Source organism: Macaca nemestrina, chromosome 14, assembly GCF_043159975.1.
Source record: "Macaca nemestrina isolate mMacNem1 chromosome 14, mMacNem.hap1, whole genome shotgun sequence".
NCBI lineage: Eukaryota > Metazoa > Chordata > Mammalia > Primates > Cercopithecidae > Macaca > Macaca nemestrina.
The window spans coordinates 36,808,065-36,826,056 of NC_092138.1; the positions used below are offsets into that span (position 1 = coordinate 36,808,065).

General features: G+C 41.5%; 1 protein-coding gene across 9 annotated transcripts in view; it reads left to right on the forward strand.

The window, feature by feature from the left end:
- Window positions 1-17,264, forward strand: part of LOC105489137 (lysine demethylase 4C) — a 416,176-nt gene extending 398,912 nt beyond the window's left edge. For all 9 annotated transcript variants that reach the window (XR_011612551.1, XR_011612550.1, XM_071077763.1 and 6 more), the window contains 3 exons: window positions 6,826-6,945; window positions 11,426-11,518; window positions 16,172-17,264. Coding sequence is in view for 7 of the 9 variants with exons in the window: in XM_071077763.1 (XP_070933864.1) it covers window positions 6,826-6,945; window positions 11,426-11,518; window positions 16,172-16,348 (390 nt within the window). In the remaining 2 variants the exon portion in view is untranslated. The remainder of the gene's footprint in view (window positions 1-6,825; window positions 6,946-11,425; window positions 11,519-16,171) is intronic.
- The last annotated feature ends 728 nt before the right edge of the window (window positions 17,265-17,992 follow it).

A 17,992-nucleotide genomic window follows, 5' to 3' on the forward strand; every position in this document is an offset into this window, starting at 1 on the left:
GTCGATTTTAGATCTTTCCAGCTTTCTCTTGTGGGCATTTAGTGCTATAAATTTCCCTCTACACACTGCTTAAATGTGTCCCAGAAATTCTGGTACGTTGTCTTTGTTCTTGTTGGTTTCAAAGAACGTGTTTATTTCTGCCTTCATTTTGTTATTTACCCAGTAGTCATTCAGGAGCAGGTTGTTCAGTTTCCATGCAGTTGTGCGGTTTTGAGTGAGCTTCTTAATCCTGAGTTCTAATTTGATTGCACTGTGATCTGAGAGACAGTTTGTTGTGATTGCTGTTCATTTACGTTTGCTGAGGAGTGCTTTACTTCCAATTATGTGGTCAATTTTAGAGTAAGTGCAATGTGCTGAGAAGAATTTATATTCTGTTGATTTGGGGTGGAGAGTTCTATAGATGTCTATTAGGTTTGCTTGGTGCAGAGCTGAGTTCAAGTCCTGGATATCCTTGTTAACCTTCTGTCTCGTTGATCTTTCTAATATTGACAGTGGGGTGTTGAAGTCTCCCATTATAATTGTGTGGGAGTCTCAGTCTCTTTGTAGGTCTCTAAGGACTTACTTTATGAATCTGGGTGCTCCCGTATTGGGTGCATATATATTTAGGATAGTTAGCTCTTCTTGTTGAATTGATCCCTTTACCATTATGTAATGGCCTTCTTTGTCTCTTTTGATCTTTGTTGGTTTAAAGTCTGTTTTATCAGAGTCCAGGATTGCAACCCCTGCTTTTTTTTGCTTTCCATTTGTTTGGTAAATCTTCCTCCATCCCTTTATTTTGAGCCTATGTGTGTCTTTGCACATGAGATGGGTCTCCTGAATTTGCACACTGATGGGTCTTGACTCTTTATCCAATTTGCCAGTCTGTCTCTCTTAATTGGGGCATCTAGCCCGTTTACATTTAAGGTTAATATTATGTGTGAATTTGATCCTATCATTATGATGTTCGCTGGTTATTTTGCTTGTTAATTGATGCAGTTTCTTCCTAGCATCGATGGTCTTTACAATTTGGCATGTTTTTGCAGTGGCTGGTACCGGTTTTTCCTTTCCATGTTTTCTGCTTGCTTCAGGAGCTCTTGTAAGGCAGGCCCGGTGGTGACAAAATCTCTCAACATTTGCTTGTCTGTAAAGGATTTTATTTCTCCTTCACTTAGGAAGCTTACTTTGGCTGGCTATGAAATTCTGGGTTGAAAATTCTTTTCTTTAAGAATGTTGAATATTGGCCCGCACTCTCTTCGGGCCTGTAGGGTTTCTGCTGGGAGATCCACTAGTTAGTATGATGGGCTTCCCTTTGTGGGTAACCCGACCTTTCTCTCTGGCTGCCCTTAACACTTTTTCCTTCATTTCAACCTTGGTAAATCTGACAATTATGTGTCTTGGGGTTGCTCTTCTTGAGGAGTATCTTTGTGGTGGTCTCTGTTTTTCCTGAATTCGAATGTTGGCCTGCCTTTCTAGGTTGGGGAAGTTCTCCTGGATAATATCCTGAAGAGTGTTTCCCAACTTGGTTCCATTCTCCCCATCACTTTCAGGTACACTAGTCAAACATAGATTTGGTCTTTTCACATAGTCCCATATTTCTTGGAGGTTTTGTTTCTTTTTGTTCTTTTTTGTCTAAACTTCTCACTTTATTTCATTAATTTGATCTTCAATCACTGATGCCCTTCTTCCACTTGATTGAATTGGCTATTGAAGCTTGTGCATGCATCACTAAGTTCTCGTGCTATGGTTTTCAGCTCCACAGGTCATTTAAGGTCTTCTCTACACTGTTTATTCTAGTTAGCCATTCGTCTAACCTTTCTTCAAGGTTTTTAGCTTCTTTGCGATGCGTTTGAACATGCTCTTTTACCTTGGAGAAGTTCGTTATTACCCACCTTCTGAAGCCTACTTCTGTCAGTTCGTCAAAGTCATTCTCCATCCAGCTTTGTTCCATTGCTTGCGAAGAGCTGTGATCCTTTGGAGAAGAGGCACTCTGATTTTTAGAATTTTCAGCTTTTCTGCTCTGGTTTCTCCCCATTTTTGTGGTTTTATCTACCTTTGGTCATTGATGATGGTGACCTACAGATGGGGTTTTGGTGTAGATGTCTTTTTTGTTGACGTTGATGCTATTCCATTCTGTTTGTTAGTTTTCCTTTTAACAGTCAGGTCCCTCAGCTGCAGGTCTGTTGGAGTTTGCCGTAGGTCCACTCCAGACCCTGTTTGCCTGGGTATCACCAGCGGAGGCAGAACAGCAAATATTGCTGCTTGATCCTTCCTCTGGAAGCTTTGTCCCTGATGGGGAGCCGCCTATATGAGGTGTCTGTCTACCCCTACTGGGGGTTGTCTCCCAGTTAGGCTACACAGGGATCAGGGACCACTTGAGGAGGCAGTCTGCCCTTCCTCAGAGCTCATACGCCATGCTGGGAGAACCACTCCTCTCTTCAGAGCTGTCAGACAGGGAAGTTTAAATCTGCAGAAGTTGTCTGCTGCCTTTTGTTCAGCTATGCTCTGCCCACAGAGGTGGAGTCTAGAGGCAGTGGACCTTTTTGAGCTGCAGTGGGCTCCGCCCAGTTCAAGCTTCCCAGCTGCTTTGTTTACCTACTCAAGCCTCAGCAACAGCAGACGCCTCTCCCCGAGCCAGGCTGCCACCTCACACTTCGGTCTCAGACTGCTGCGTTAGCAGTGAGCAAGGCTCTGTGGGCATGGGACTCACCAAACCAGGCATGAGAGAGAAACTCCTTGTCTGCTGGTTGCTAAGACCTTGAGAAAAGTGCAGTATTTGGGCACGAGTGTCCTGTTTTTCCAAGAACAGTCTGTCACGGCTTCCCTTGACTAGGAATTGGAAATCCTCCGACCCCTCGCACTTCCTGGGTGAGGCGACGCCCTGCCCTGCTTCAACTCGCCCTCCATGGGCTGCACCCACTGTCTAACCAGTCCCAGTGAGATGAACCAGGTATCTCAGTTGCAAAAATCACTCGTCTTTTGCGTCAATCACACTGGGAGCTGTAGACCGGAGCTGTTCCTATTTGGCCATCTTCCAGACCTTTTATTTTTAAAAGAAACTTTTTTACCCCAAATGAAATCTTACTCAGAAACCTAATTTGTAAATAAAATCAAAGTTCTACTCTGAAGCCCTCATAGATCTCCCCCCTTGCAAGGACCCTGGAGACCCCCACCCCCCAGAACTGTGGAGTTTAGTGTGACAGGCCTCACGTGTGGGTGCAATGCCCTCTGTCTGTCTCTGGCTTGGGCCGCTGGGCTTTATTGGCTCCTAGTGTCTCACACACAGTAGGTGGTCAGTAAATCGGTTTTGAATTAGTGATTGAAACAATTTTGGGGACACCCACCAGCTTCTACTTTGGAGAGAATCAGAGAAGCCTAAATATCAAACCTTTCAACTTCTTTTCATCAGCCCACATGCTTCTAGTCTCATTCTTGTTTAAATTTATATCCCACGTAGTCATAGGAAGTTGCTGGCAAACTCAAAATGTGAAACAGCTGATGAATTGACACTATTTCTTTATGATGAAAGTAGATGTTACAGAAATAAGCGGTTTTATGTTTTACTCCAAGCTACCTTAACTTCTTTTGGAAAGTAGCTAGGGAGTAAATAATAAATTTTACATACTAAATAAAGTTATATGCTCATCAAAATATATGTCCTTCCAGCTGAATGACCTGGTGAAGGATGAGAAAGGAGCTGTTATAGATGAGAATCGTGCCCCCTGGTTTTGGAGGTGGGGGAAGCACAGAATAACTTAACTTGTTACAAAGTTGGTTTGTTATTTTTCTTCTATAAATAAAGAAAAAGAGTTTTGAAAGCAAGAAGATTGAGAAAGCAAACTGAAGTGTCTTCTTGAGTTTGGCATGAAAGATTATAAATTTAATCTTTGTGGCTGATACCGAGCAACATTAGGAGGAGGCTGAGCAGTAAGGAGTTAGTTGAGGTCAGGCACTTCCAATGCTAAATTAAGATTTCCTGTGAGTAAAAGGTTAGTTTACAATTAGTAATAAAAGATACCAAAGTATCCCAGGTATTGTTTCCAAAAGCCTTTTTGAAAAAGAATTGTCACTTAGTAAAGTTCATCCATTCAGTTTGTTAATAAAACTATGTTTTTAAGATTAAACTGCTCGAATGCAGTTTATGCTTGTCTAGTCCGCGTTTCTATGTCCCTTACCTCTCCTTGGTGATGTGATACCTAAAATTGCAGGTTGGGATTTATTTTGAGGGATTTTATTTTAAAGGTGAATAAAGTTCTGCTGAAGGGCAAATCTGTAAAATTAAGGACCTAAATGATAAAGAAAGTGAGGCCATAACTCTCCTGCTTGAAAGTTGTTTGTGTGGGTAAGAAAGTGCAGGGTACAGCCTCCTGAATTTCCCGAGGCTTTGACCTGCCTCTGTGGGGATTCGAGAAGGACCCAAAAAATAGCATGTCTCACCCTGCCTGAGGAAAAGCGAGACAGAGGAGTCAGGATTTGGAGGTGTAACGTATTACCTTTATGAGTAATAAAGCAGATGTTGAGGAGTGGGGCTTATATCTGTGGGCAAACAGGTTTCAAATATGGACCCTGGAATTAGACAGGCTTACCTAGTGATGGGCGGTGCAGGAAAGTGCAGGCTCTTGTCTGTGGAAGGAGCAGAGCAGAGTGCAGGTTCTCTGTCTGCATGATGGCTCCAGAGAGAAAGGGAAGGTGCTGAGCTAGAGGTCACCAAATTTTCTTGGCTTGCAGCACCCTTAGTACCTCAGCATGCTTTGCCTCTCAGTCAAAAGAAATGCCTAACAGTTCTATGTGTTAAGTAAATTAGGTCCAAATAACTCACCAGTATCAGTATGCTGGGTGCCTCATAAGTGTCACCGTGCTTCCCTTGAATGTATTCTACAGGGTCCCCGTGAGTTTGCTGTGGCACTCCAGGGTACCATGAGACATAGTTGGGGAAATACAGTCTCCTTCAGAATTCAAAAATAAAAGTAAGTCATAACCAATCCTCTTGTAAAAGGTTAACAGGGGGTGAAGATGAGCCAGATGTATTATCTGAGTGGAGATCCCTCCACATGGGAGAAAGCGTTAGCAGCGGGAAAAGCATATGCCACCTCCTGCCGCCACGCTTACCCCCCAGCACCTGGGCTTCAGCTCAGAGGAATCCAGAGCTGATGCGACTCTCTAACCTCAGAGACTGACACATGTAATCAGTTTATACTCAGAAGCTATACCTTCCGGTGTTCTTGGTACCACATAAATCTTGGGAAGGGAAATGGAAAGAGAGGTGGTAACCCCATGGGCATACATTGAATACATCTCTACAGCCTACCCTTTCAATTCCGCATGTCCTGAGGTCAAGTATTATGAAGGCCAACAAAAGACTTACTTTCATTTGACTAAGTTAGATGCATATTGTCAGTTCTGTAGAGCCTCTGAGCAAGCTATTTTTTTCTTTGCTGTAGCTCTAATGGAAGCATAGCCTACAGGTAGAAAAATGAACAGCTGGGCCTTCCATGTATACTCCTAACCCAGCAATCAAATGGCCACTCCTTTATAAGGCACAATTTCTATTAGTAATAAGAAATAATACATGTTAGATTTCCAGTCATAAACAACTAAATATTTCCTGTGTATGCCTCTCATTTAAACCACAGAATGTGCCCAGTCTGCATTATAGCTTGACTGGTCAAGTGTGCATTTCAGTCATTCAGATTGTCCTCATCAGTAAAATACCAGTATTAGCAAATCATGAATTGCTAAATGTGCAAAAGAAATTAAAAATTACCATAGTCAAGTATTTAATTCCCTTGTATTAAAATTGTATAGTGTCCTACTCAATACATACAAATTTAAAAGTTTGCAAACTAGGTGTGAGCAAATGTTTAAATGTTTTACTATCTTCCCTGTCCCCCTCCCATGCCTTAAAAATAAAATAAAATAAAATAATAAAATAAAATAAAATAAAATAAAATAAAATAAAATAAAATAAAAGCACCTTTCAGGATTAATCACTCGGGGAGTTTGTTCTGAATTACTGCCTTGGGAGGTGGCAACGTGAAACAGAAGATCTGAAATGAAAAGATTCTGGTTATGGGTGCCACCATGGTTACCTGCAGAAAAAGGTGGGCTAGTCAATTAACAGGAGATGCTGGCAGAAGCACATTTATGTAGGGAGGTCCAGGGGGTCTTTAGAAGGGGTGTGCTAAACAGGACACACCCACCCAGCTTCACCCGCCATGCTGCAGGTGCTCCTGTTTTCCCTTCGCTGCTGCATTGGCAAGTCCTTGCTGCTTCAATTGCACGCCATTTCTCCCCTGCTCCACTGTCACCTGGGTGTCTTTTATTCTCCCATTCAGCTTCACTTCTCCAGAGATCCTGGCAACTTAAAGGATCCTCGCAGGAGTCTCAGTTTCCTTGTCACTAAAGCGGGGATAATTAATAATCTCTTTCTATGTCATGGGTTGATTATAAGATCACATGAGATGTATGCTGAAGCATTTTGTTAACTGCAAAATGCTATATAAATGTCAGGTGTTATAAATCATTAGCTGGTCTATTCCTCCACTAAAGCGGTTTCTATGCATATTTTAGTTACCCCCTGAACAATTCTTTTTCAAATAGCAAATGTAAATGCTGCTGTTTTTTTCTGCTTGGATTATGGTGGCTCCTTTGCAACTTTATGATGTAGGCTGAATCTTTAAATACTCCTTTGGCTCATATCTCTTCCCCTGAACACCCATGCGAGATCATAATCCATAAAACACAGAGGCAATAACTCCTTTTAATTGCCAGGAGTTCATCATTTGCTAAGTTCTAAATGCAGTCACTTAGGCACTCCTCTTGAAAAGCCTGTCTCTGTTTATTCTGTAGAGCCGAGACTGTCTGAAGCTGGGCCCACCTGCCGAGGGAGAAGTCGTCCAAGTCAAGTGGCCTGATGGCAAACTCTATGGAGCAAAATATTTTGGATCAAACATTGCCCATATGTACCAGGTGGGTTTTTCCTTCTCTGTGATGCTTGCTGAGATTGACATGATAAGTCAGAAGGAGATAGTATCTCAAGTGTGCTGCTGATCAATAAGTCACATCAATTTCGGGCACCTCTTATTTTATGCAGGAGGCAAAGATTCAATGTGTAATGACCCAGATCGAAACCCTGGAGTTTTATTACCAAGTTGGACACTGGGAAACTCTTAACAACATTTGATGAATGATTTAATTGTAAGGAATATGGTTCTGCCAGAAAGATAAGTGACTAGAAGGCAGGCTGCCTCCCGCTGTTTCTGTTGTATGGGGAGAGACTAGTTGGCCGATTTATCTCACCTTCAGCCACGACAGTCATGGCCACTCTTCAACCAGCAGCCCCTGAATTGGTGGCTTTTGCCGAGAGACATACTCTCCCCACTCCACCCGCTATCTCTGCAAAGCTAGACAAGAGTGCATTGACATAGATGTGGCCAGTTAATGTCACAAGGAGCTGATGGTTATCATCCACCCAAGCTTAAAGGAATGCTTTTTTAAATGAAAAGTACGGCTATCAGTTGGACATTCTGTTCACTAGGGAACCCTACATAGTATTAAAGAGTATATATACAATTTAAAAATTAATTACTTTTATTTCACCCAGAAATGAGTTAAGCTTTAATAAGGGAAACAACATGGGTAGCACATGTACATTTATATTCCTTCAGAAAGGTTTTAAAAGGGGACATTTAGAGCCAATACATTGTAGACTTTTCAGTAACATGGTGTCAGAAATCAAGATTCTCAGGCTAAACTGTAGAGTGAAAACAGGAGGATTGAAGTAAAAGGAGAAAAAGCAAGAAGGTTCAGGCCTGTTGAAAAACAGCTTGAGAATGATAAGACTATCAGTTTCAACAGAGAAATTGTTCAAAGACTGATAAGGAGCAAGAGCTTAAATGGAAGAGTGCATTATAAGACACTGCGTCAGGAACTGGAGCACAGTGCAATTAAAGGTGTTCAAAGAAGTTTGAAAAACTTAGGAGAGAGTGTTTTTCATGGTCTAGAAAAACCCAAGGGGAATGGATAGGGAAGGATGTATGCACATACATTGTATGTGTGTGTGTGTGTGTGTGTGTCTGTGTGTCTGTGTAAAGGCCATTTCCCCCTTTGCATATGGTATTTGCATATGGTCTCAAGACACAAATTCAAGTTATTTATAATAGTAAAGGTACTGGAGCATCTTTGCATTAGAATGACCAGAATTAGGCAAAAATCGCAAGACAGGCTAATAATACTGGAGGATCCAGAAAAAGAAGCATTACTACATAATGCACAATAAAATAATTACATTTAATTAAATAATAAGTGCAAAAGTAAAGCTTCTTACATGTAGCAAAGCCATTACATGAAAAGTATCACATAATGAGAATATGTTGAAATTCAGGCTAATTAGTAATCAGTGTGTTAACTTCAGTTGAATTTATGTTGGTCTATCAACATAAAACTATAAGCATATTTATAGACTCAATGAAAAAGTTAAGACTAATATTAAAATTGTCTCTCAAGCACAAGTAGTTTAAAATTCCTCATTAAGCCAAGTGGCCTTTTGAGATCATTTTGTGTTTTGTGTCTAATTATTAAACTTCACCATCAAATAAAGACAGTTTTAAAAATAGATATGACAGATAAATACCTGCTGCACAGTGCTTAATATACTAGGCATATGCATTTTTTGACCCTCAGAGTAGTCCTACAAAATAGATGTTATTGACTCCTGTCTTACAAATGAGGGAAGAAAGGCTGTGAACCAAATTTTAATGATTTAAGAATAATTTTTTAAATAATTTGTCCGAGAGCACACAGCTGGTAAAGAGAGGGCCAAAATTCTCTCTCAGCTCCGCCCTAACTAGGGTGGACAACCATCCCTGCTTGCCTGGAACCATCCCTGATTTTAGTACTGAAAATAACTATATCCCAAGGGACCCCTGAGTCCCAGGTGAACTAGGACAGTTGATTACCCTGGTCCTAGCACAGCATACTCCCTTCTAGGTTTGTAATTGCTTTTTGTCTTTTAGATGTTTTAAGTGGTCTAAAACAAATGAAAGTAGGCACAGGTGGTTCTAGCTATGCTATCAAATTGTGTAAATCAGATGACACTATGGCCTAGTTAAATGTTAAAGAAATTATTCTGCTCAAACAAGGCCAGGAAGAAAACCCTTCCCATTGTCAGCCCTCCCGGAAGTGGCAGCAAGAGTTCTCATGTGACTGGCACCTAATTCCACTGTATTGTTTAGCTTATTCAAAATGCTAACAGTACGTGGATAATGATACATTCAATTATGTGTTTGATCTTTATTAAGACAGTGATGGATGTTCATCAACCAGAATTGGTAACTTTTGCCTGAGAGACATACCCACCCGGGCATCTCAGCAAACCTAGACCAATGCATTGGCACAGATGTGGCCAGTTAATGATATCATCCACCCAAGCTTAAGAGAGTGTTTAATGCAAAGTACAGCGATATATCAGTTGGACATTCTGTGAATTAAACAATAAGTGTGGCTGGGCACAGTGGCTCACGCCTGTAATACCAGCACTTGGAGAGGCCAAGGCAGGCAGATCACCTGAGGTCAGGAGTTCAAGACCAGCCTCACCAACGTGGTGAAACCCCGTCTCTACTAAAAAAATATATAAAAATTAGCCAGGCATGGTGGCGGCACACTTACAATCCCAGCTACTTGGGAGGCTGAGGCAGGAGAATCACTTGAACCCAGGAGGCGGAGGTTGCTGTGAGCCGAGATCATGCCATTGCACTCCAACGTAGGCAACAAGAGCAAAACTCCGTCTCAAGAAAAAACCAAAAAACAAAAATAAGTGTAAATTTTTTTTCAAACTCTAGATTTTTTTTATTAACATGGCACTGCTGTGTGGTTTAACTTACCTCTTGACAAGAAGTACAAGCATATTTTCATTTCTTAAAAGTAAAAAATTCAGACAAACAAAATTTAGGGACTTGAAAAATATGTGGTTCAGAATTAGAACATATTAAGTATTCTACCTGATTACATCCCTTTTGTTTCTGGCTAGATTAGTTCATGTTGGATTAAACCTAAACCAGTCTAAACCTAGGTGCTCTAGGTTTCTGTTAATTACATTTAATTAAATAATAAGTGCAAAAGTAAAGCTTCTTACATGTAGCACTAAGCAAATGTGGTTACTTATCTTTTCTTTGACAAAATCTTTTAAAATGTTAAAAAATTGGTTATGAAATTATTTGCTTCCATTTGGTTAGTGTGAAAAAAGTTTTAAACATTTTGTTTTAGATAATGATGTATTTTCACACATTGATGAGGTTTACATGTTAGCAAGTTGAGAAACAGATTTTCCTGGCTCCTTTGATGGCATTTGATTGAATTTGACAAGTGAGTTTTGAAAGTTCAAGCTCTGTAGGAATTGGAGAAATTATTTTATCCGGGAGGATTATTATGTAAGAGTAAACAGGCTGGGCATGGTGGCTGACACCTGTAATCCCTACACTTTGGGAGGCCAACGTGGGAGAACTGCTTGAGTCTAGTGAGACCTTGTCTCTACTAAAAAACAGTAAAATAAAATAGCTGAGCATGGTGGCACATGGCCATGGTTCCAGCTTCTCAGGAGGCTGAGGTGGGAGGATTGCTTGAGCCTGGGAGGTTGAGGTTGCAGTGAGCTGAGATCAGGCCACTGCACTCCAGCCTGATCAACAGGGCAAGGCCCTGTCTTAATTAAAAAGAAAAAAAAGGAAATATGTTATATTTCCTTTCACAGAGAGAAACAGTTCTCCCTGTTACGTTGTCAGAGCCTCCTAAAGAAATGGTGTTAACAGATCCAACCCATTTTAATGCTAAATTTCCCACAATTTCATGTTTTGTGATTTCCATTTGATCAGCAGCTACTTTTCTTTGTTTTTGCTTTGCCAGATAAAGTTTTCATATCCCATATTCCAAGACACTCATTTCCAAGAATTTTGGCCTGTTTTAAAATGTATTTTGTATTTAGTTTATTTATTTATTTTTTTGGTTTTGAGACGGAGTCTTACTCTGTCGCCAGGCTGGAGTGTAGTGGTGCAATCTCAGCTCACTGCAACCTCTGCCTCCCAGGTTCAGGCAAGTCTCCTGCCTCAACCTCCCAAGTAGCTGGGACTACAGGCATGCACCACCATGCCTGGCTAAGTTTTGTATTTTTGGTAGAAACAGGGTTTCACCATGTTGCCCAGGATGGTCTCAATCTCCTGACCTTGGAATCTGCCTCCCTCAGCCTTCCAAAGTGCTAGGATTACAGGCGTGAACCACCATGCCCGGCCTCTACTTAGTTTAATAAGGGAAATAACTCTTCTTACTTCCTTTGGTCTTCAGCTGGTTCCCTTGTTTGTTCTGTTTGAGTCCTTTTCATCTTTTTATGGAGTTAATTGGAACCTTTAAAAATGGTCAGTGCTGTTTTTTTAATGTGTATCATATTATCTTATTTCATTAGGTTGAGTTTGAAGATGGATCCCAGATAGCAATGAAGAGAGAGGACATCTACACTTTAGATGAAGAGTTACCCAAGAGAGTGAAAGCTCGATTTGTAAGTGCTGGCAGATGCCACTTGGGGACCTGCCAAGTGAATTCCTTGTCCTTACCTCATGTTTCCCAAGCCTGGCAGGAAACATCCTTGGGTTTTTGGATTAATTCTAAAGGAAGCCAATGCAACTTTTTCCTTAGTGAAACCTATTGAATGCAAACTTCAAATTCAGCCAGAATCAGGGAAACTAATGCATGTGCCTTATTTTTCTAATGAAGTCAAATGATGCTTCTTTGTGTTGACATTTATTGGTGCACAAAAATACTTACTGAATATATGCTCTGTGCAAAACACCAGGAGCAAACAAAGATACCATTAAGGCATTTGCAATCTTGTTAGTAGAAGCAACATTAAAAGAAAGTATTCAGGAGTAGATCAAAGAGGACTTGGCGTAATTGAAAGTCTGTCTGTTCTTCTATAGGTTTATCATGGATTGACTAACTTCTGTCTCAGAAAGTCACTGATTCACTGATGTTTGTGTCAGTTCATAATTAAGCTAAACTCTGACTTTCATAATAAAAGCGATAAACAAAGCCTAAATGCCAATTGTGGGAATACTAAAGCAGTTTTTTAAAAAGGAAATACTAGTTTCATGCCCTCACATACCGTTAAAAGATGAACAAACATGACAGATAATCAAAACTGAAGTTGAAAAACATAATTCACAATAATTTAGGCTTCATATTATTGTATCATAAAATATTTAGTGGACCCTGAAATGAAGTCAGTTTTATTCATTTAGAATTATATCTATTGCATCTGTGAAATGATAAATCCTAAATAGAGAAATTTGAATGGATGAGGTTTTTCTGACTAAAGTGAAATTTTTTTTCGGAATAAATGACAATTTCGGTTTAGTGTGTGCTTATGATATACTTGTCTGCAGTGATAGAGACACTATAGATTACTTGGTTATTTTGGAAAAACCAAGGGTTTTCTTAAATCAGGGATGTCCAATCTTTTTGCATCCCTGGGCCATACTGGAAGAAGAAGAATTGTCTTGGGCCCCACATAAACTACACTAACGATAGCTGATAAGCTATTTAAAAAAAAAAAAAAAAAAGGCAAAAAAATCTCATAATGTTTTAAGCAAGTTTACAGATTTGTGTTTGGCCGCATTAAAGCCATCCTGGGCAGCATGCAGCCTGCAAGCCATGGGTTGGACAAGCTTGCCTTAAACGTTCAGTTGTATATGCAGCTTTTTTCCCATCAGATGGGATCCTGACAGCAGAGTAACTGACTTTCCTCTCAGCTGCATCCTTCAGACGAAAGTCCTTCGAAGTGAAATTGTCAAGAGGAGTGGTTGTATTGCTACCCATTCAATGAGAAATATGGCTCAGAGGGGACCACACACCTGTAAATAGAGTAACCACTAGATAATAATGGCAAGCAAAGGAAAAATTAAATATTCCTGTTGTGAAAATACCAGCCAAATCTTAGTGAAGACCTAAAAATTTTAGATGACTTGTCACTGTTCTGAGACCTGAAATTTCTTGAGAAAAACTTTCCTTTTCGAGATGTTAGAGATAGCTTCCTCTCGTTCTGTATTCCTATCTTCCTTGGACTCCCCTCTTCCCTTACTTACTCCCTGCTCCTCTCACTCCTTTCTTTTCCTTTTTCAGCACCTAGAGATTTAGAGGATGGGGAGTAGAGTAGGTAGCCTCTTGAAGTCTCTTAGGTCTTTCATTTTCTAACCCATGTATGACTAAGCCTCCTACCAACTGAGTCTTGTAGATTTCAAATACTGTTTCTTAATCACATGAGAAGAAAGCTTGTTGCTTTCATACTGTGATCACAATTTCTTTGTTTCACAGAAGATTTCACAGGATGCCTTCCCCTGTGGCTGTCTCTGAACACAGGTCCTGGGTTTTCTAAGGTCTATTTCACTGAACAAGCTCACCAACATTCAATTTTTTTTATTCTCAGAGAAAATTTTTAATTAAAAAAAAAAAACAGTGAAAATATATAAATCACATCCATACACTCTGAATGCAGCCTGCTATGCTGAGCGGCTGAGCCAAGTAGAAAATATCTTCAGGAACAAAGGCTCACAGTCACTAAGTCCTGTTGGCCACCTTATTGTCTTGCCATAGCCAGCCTGCTTCTCCTTCAGGTTGGTACACAGCCCTCAGACCCTTGGTTAGTCTGTCCATGATTACTATTTTTTTTCCAGTTGGCAAAACAAATCTAATTGGAAAACTCATTAATGGAAGATATTTTATGGTTAGAAAAGTCTTTTTTGTTTTTTAAGGATGGAGGTTAGCAGCCCTTGTCAGGAGGTCTTGTATTTTAATGACTTCAGCTCACCCAGATGCACGCTGACTGGGGGAGAAATTGTTCAAAAGAGCCAGCAGTCCACCTCAGTGATCGTGTGGGGTTCTTCTCCACTCACTTCAGAAACAGCCCCATTACCTTTTATTGTCTCACAGAATAACCATAGCAACGGTGCATAATTAGCTAGAGCTCCTGGTAAATCGCTTTTATTATTGTATTTGAGAGGCTGACTTTTGCTGCTTCTGCACAGTGGCAACACTTTCATAGATGTTTTATTTTCTTCTTTGATAACTTTAGCACTTACAAAAGTGAAAGATTACTCATAGGAAGTATCTTGCCAAGAATGAATGAAACAAAAGTGTTTTCTCCTAGTGGCAGAGGGAACCCAACCAGCCCATAATGATTTAGTTTTCTTCCCTAGTGAAGCTAGATGGTATCTGGGGGAAGCCGTGGAGGTGGCCTCTTACCCCGAGTAACTGTCCCATGAACTGGCTGGAAACATGAACAGCTTTACACTTCGGTACATTTTTTGTTTTCAGGCTTCCTTGTAGCTGTTTTCTTGTTTTTCTCTTCTTTATCATGGACTGTGTGTTTTCGAGTCCTAAAGCGTCTTTCGCCTCTGCCAGCAGCCAGGGGAAGCAGTCTCAGCACAGTGAAATGTGCTGTGTGTTGATGTCATCAGAAGTCAATCCACCTCAGTGAAAACAGCTGCCAGTGCATTTTAGGAAGCAAGATAGTAGGGAATTGGGAAGCAAAAATAGTGCCTACCATAGACTTTAGGCTTTATCTGATTATCACAGAAAAAGCCACATGCCCTCACTCAGCAAACACTTACTGAACAGCAGTCGAGTACTAGGCACGTTGTTTGCAGTGGGGAACACATGTAAAATTGGGTGCACAGTCCCTAATATCCTCATCTTTATGGGGTTCCCCTGATGGGGAGAAACTTATTTGCCCCTTACCTCGACCACTGCCCTCATCCTACTGAGTGGATGTGTCAGGGCCATAGGAGACCCACAGAAGGACCCTTAAGCTTGCCGAGGGCAGAGACAGTAGAATAGAATAACTTTCACAAAAATGAAACAGTGTGTCCGAAGACAGAGAAGCATGGGACCCTGAGCCAGGCAAGTATGGCCAGGACCTGCAACTGATGTCATCTGAGGAGAGCACAGGTCAGGCTTCTGGCCAGGTTATGTAGGTCTAGCCCAGGGAGTGAGGATGTCATCTTGAAGGCAGTTGGCTGTTGGGAAATTATAAGCAAGGGCATATGACCATGTAGAGTCTTATAATAAGAGGGTTTTTAGAGAGCTTTCTTCCAGTGGTACTGTGGGAAACAGGTTGGAGGTAAAGCATTTATTGCAGTGGTTTGGAGAGGTGAGGGCCTACCCCATAGGGTCAGTAAGGATTAACAAGAAAGGCTGAAGGGCTTCAAGGTACATGCAGGAGGAATCCTGGACACGGTGGGGAAATGTCTACAGTGTCTTTGAGTTTCTGGCCAGTGTAACTGGGTGCATGGGGATGGTGGTGCCTCTCATGGAATGTAGGAAGGACAGCAATGGAGAAGGAAGGTTTCCAGTTCAATTTAGGACAGGTTGATTTGAAGGGCCTCTGAGACAAGCACTTTGTGATGCCTGCTGGGGAAATGCACTTATACAGGCCTGAGCTGGAGCAGGAGATGGGAGCATCTCCTGCAGACACTGAAGCCAGGGGTGTGGGCATCAAGGCCCGGGGAACAGGAGTGGAGAGGAGAAGGCCCAGTGCCAAACATTAGGGCATTGTAGTTGAGCAGACAGTTAAGAAAGGGAACCCTTGAGACATCAAAATGAGCAGCCAGAGAAGGAGAAGCAGGAGAATGGGTTTACAAAATGACAGAGAAGAGAGAGAACTTTAAGCAGTAATTAGTTGGCGGACTAGTCAAGTCAGTTTAGGGGTAGGAAGGTGTCACAGGAATTAGCAACTAGGACTTCATTCAGTAAGAACAGTTTCAGGGAAGGGATGGGGCAGAGGCCCAAAGCTAAGTAGGAGTAAAGGTAACTTAGAGATGACTGTTGACATTTGTCGAAAACCTCATTAGGCAAGAGCCAGAGGGGAGATGAAAAATGAGGGAAGTTTAAAATGAGACGTTAATCTTGCTTTTGTTTGGGGAAGGTCCCTGAGGGTGGAGGGTGGGGAGATCCTGGATAAAGTGGGGCTAAATGGAGCCCCCCCACTTTGGGTGGGAGAGGTGAGGGAAAGCCCAAAGTCATGCCTGGGGCCCTTCTAGCGTGAGCTGGTGCCCGGGGCATCTACACCCTAACCCCAGCTGACCGAGTCAGATCTTTGTCCAGTCTTCTGAAGATCAAATGCCGTTCCCTTTTGCACTATAACACCAGCTGCTTTTAGTCCACAGCCTCTGACATGCGATTTGAAGACACATTTTATGGAGCAGACATTATCCAAGGGGAGAGAAAAAGACAAAGAGTGCTGAGCTCCAGGTTTAAGAACGAATATGTGGCCGACCCTGTGTACCGCACGTTTTTGAAGAGCTCTTTCCAGAAGAAGTGCCAGAAGAGACAGTAGTCTGCATACATCGCTGCAGGCCACAGAGCAGCTTGGGTAGGAAGAGAGAAGATGAAGGGACGACCTTGGGGCTGTGCCATGAGTTTTGCTGGCATAGGTGACGGGGTGTGTCTCTGACAGTGGTAAATCGGGTTCCAGAGTTTGGTCACCAAAAATACAAAATACACATTATTAATTGGATGCAGCAATCTGAAATCATCTCTAGTCTTGCTTTCACTTGTGAGCAATTGTCTTCTATGATCCCAAAGAATTTTTCTAAGTGAAAGGAAATACTAGTGAATCACCCACTAGGAAAAGCCACTGCCACAGAGGAGGCGGGTCCCCTTGTGCGGCTTAGGCCCCTGTCAGGAAACACATGGGGACCTCTCTCTCCAGCTCCAGCAGGTGGCACCTCGGTACCCAGCGGGGAGGGCAATAATTTATATATTTTCCACAGTCAGGGAAGGACTCTCACTTATTTGTTTCAAATTGCAGTTTTTATAAAACATTTTTAAAACACAAATGGCATGTATGCTAATGAGATTTACCCGTGTGCTATCTGTATTTCCCTTGTACAGAACTTTTACATTTTTGAATATTCCTATTACTTTTGATTGTGTCTGATGGGAACTGAGTTGTTGGCCTTTGTGAAATGAAACTTTGGCTCTTGAGAAAGAATTCTTATGAATTGTATGCGAATTTTATATATTTAAAGAGGGAGATCTGGGGCTGTTATTTTTAAACACTTTTTTTCATAATACATATTCTGAGTAGATATTTATAAAATATATGTTTCTTTCATTATGTGTTTGTAAAATTAGAGTTTAAATAAATATGCTTTGATGCATAGTTTTGAACTAATGTAACATGATTTTTCTTTTTTAAAACAGCCTGAAAATGTACTAGTGTTTAAAAATAAAGATTTCCATTTTCTCCAGTCCTGTCTCTGACTTGCTTATTTGTCTGGGTTTAAACCAATAGAAAAACAAGTTTGTTGGAGAGCTGGCTATCAGGACATACTGCGGCCCAGGTTTTTCAGACCCTCCTTCTGTCGCTGACTTTTTCCATGGTTGTGGCACATGCACGGTGATATTTTTGGAGACAAAGTCCCCTGCCTGCCCACTTCAGTACCAATGGAAGTGTTTTCTTCAGCTCCTTCTAGGCCCTGAATACATCTCAGACCCTTGAGTCTGGATCAGTTTTCGTCTCAGGATTCCTGGTCTGCAGCTGTCATTAGTAGGAATAGAGGTTCTCCAGTCCCTCCTTCATTGTATAAATGAGACCTGTGGGACAGACCGGAAAAGGGATGCAGGCAGTGGCAGGCAGTTTTGGTGACTGCTTCAGTTAACTGAGGCCACCATTTTGCTACATTACAAACAATTGCAAAATTGCAAAATCTTAATGGCCTGCAGCAGAAAGCATTTATTTCTCTCATCTAGGCAGGGCTTGGCTGGACAACTGTGCTGATCTTGGCTTGGACTAGCTCACACACCTGCTCCGTGGGTCTCCCATTATTCTAGTGGGCCCAGTGGGCAACCCGGGTATGTTCTTCTCATGTCAATTGCAAAGGCAGGAGAGCAAGCCAGCCCAGCCAAGTAAGCACATTTCAGTCCTCTTTGGGGCTCTGGTTAACATCCTATGGGCAAAAGCCCAGAACCAGGGACT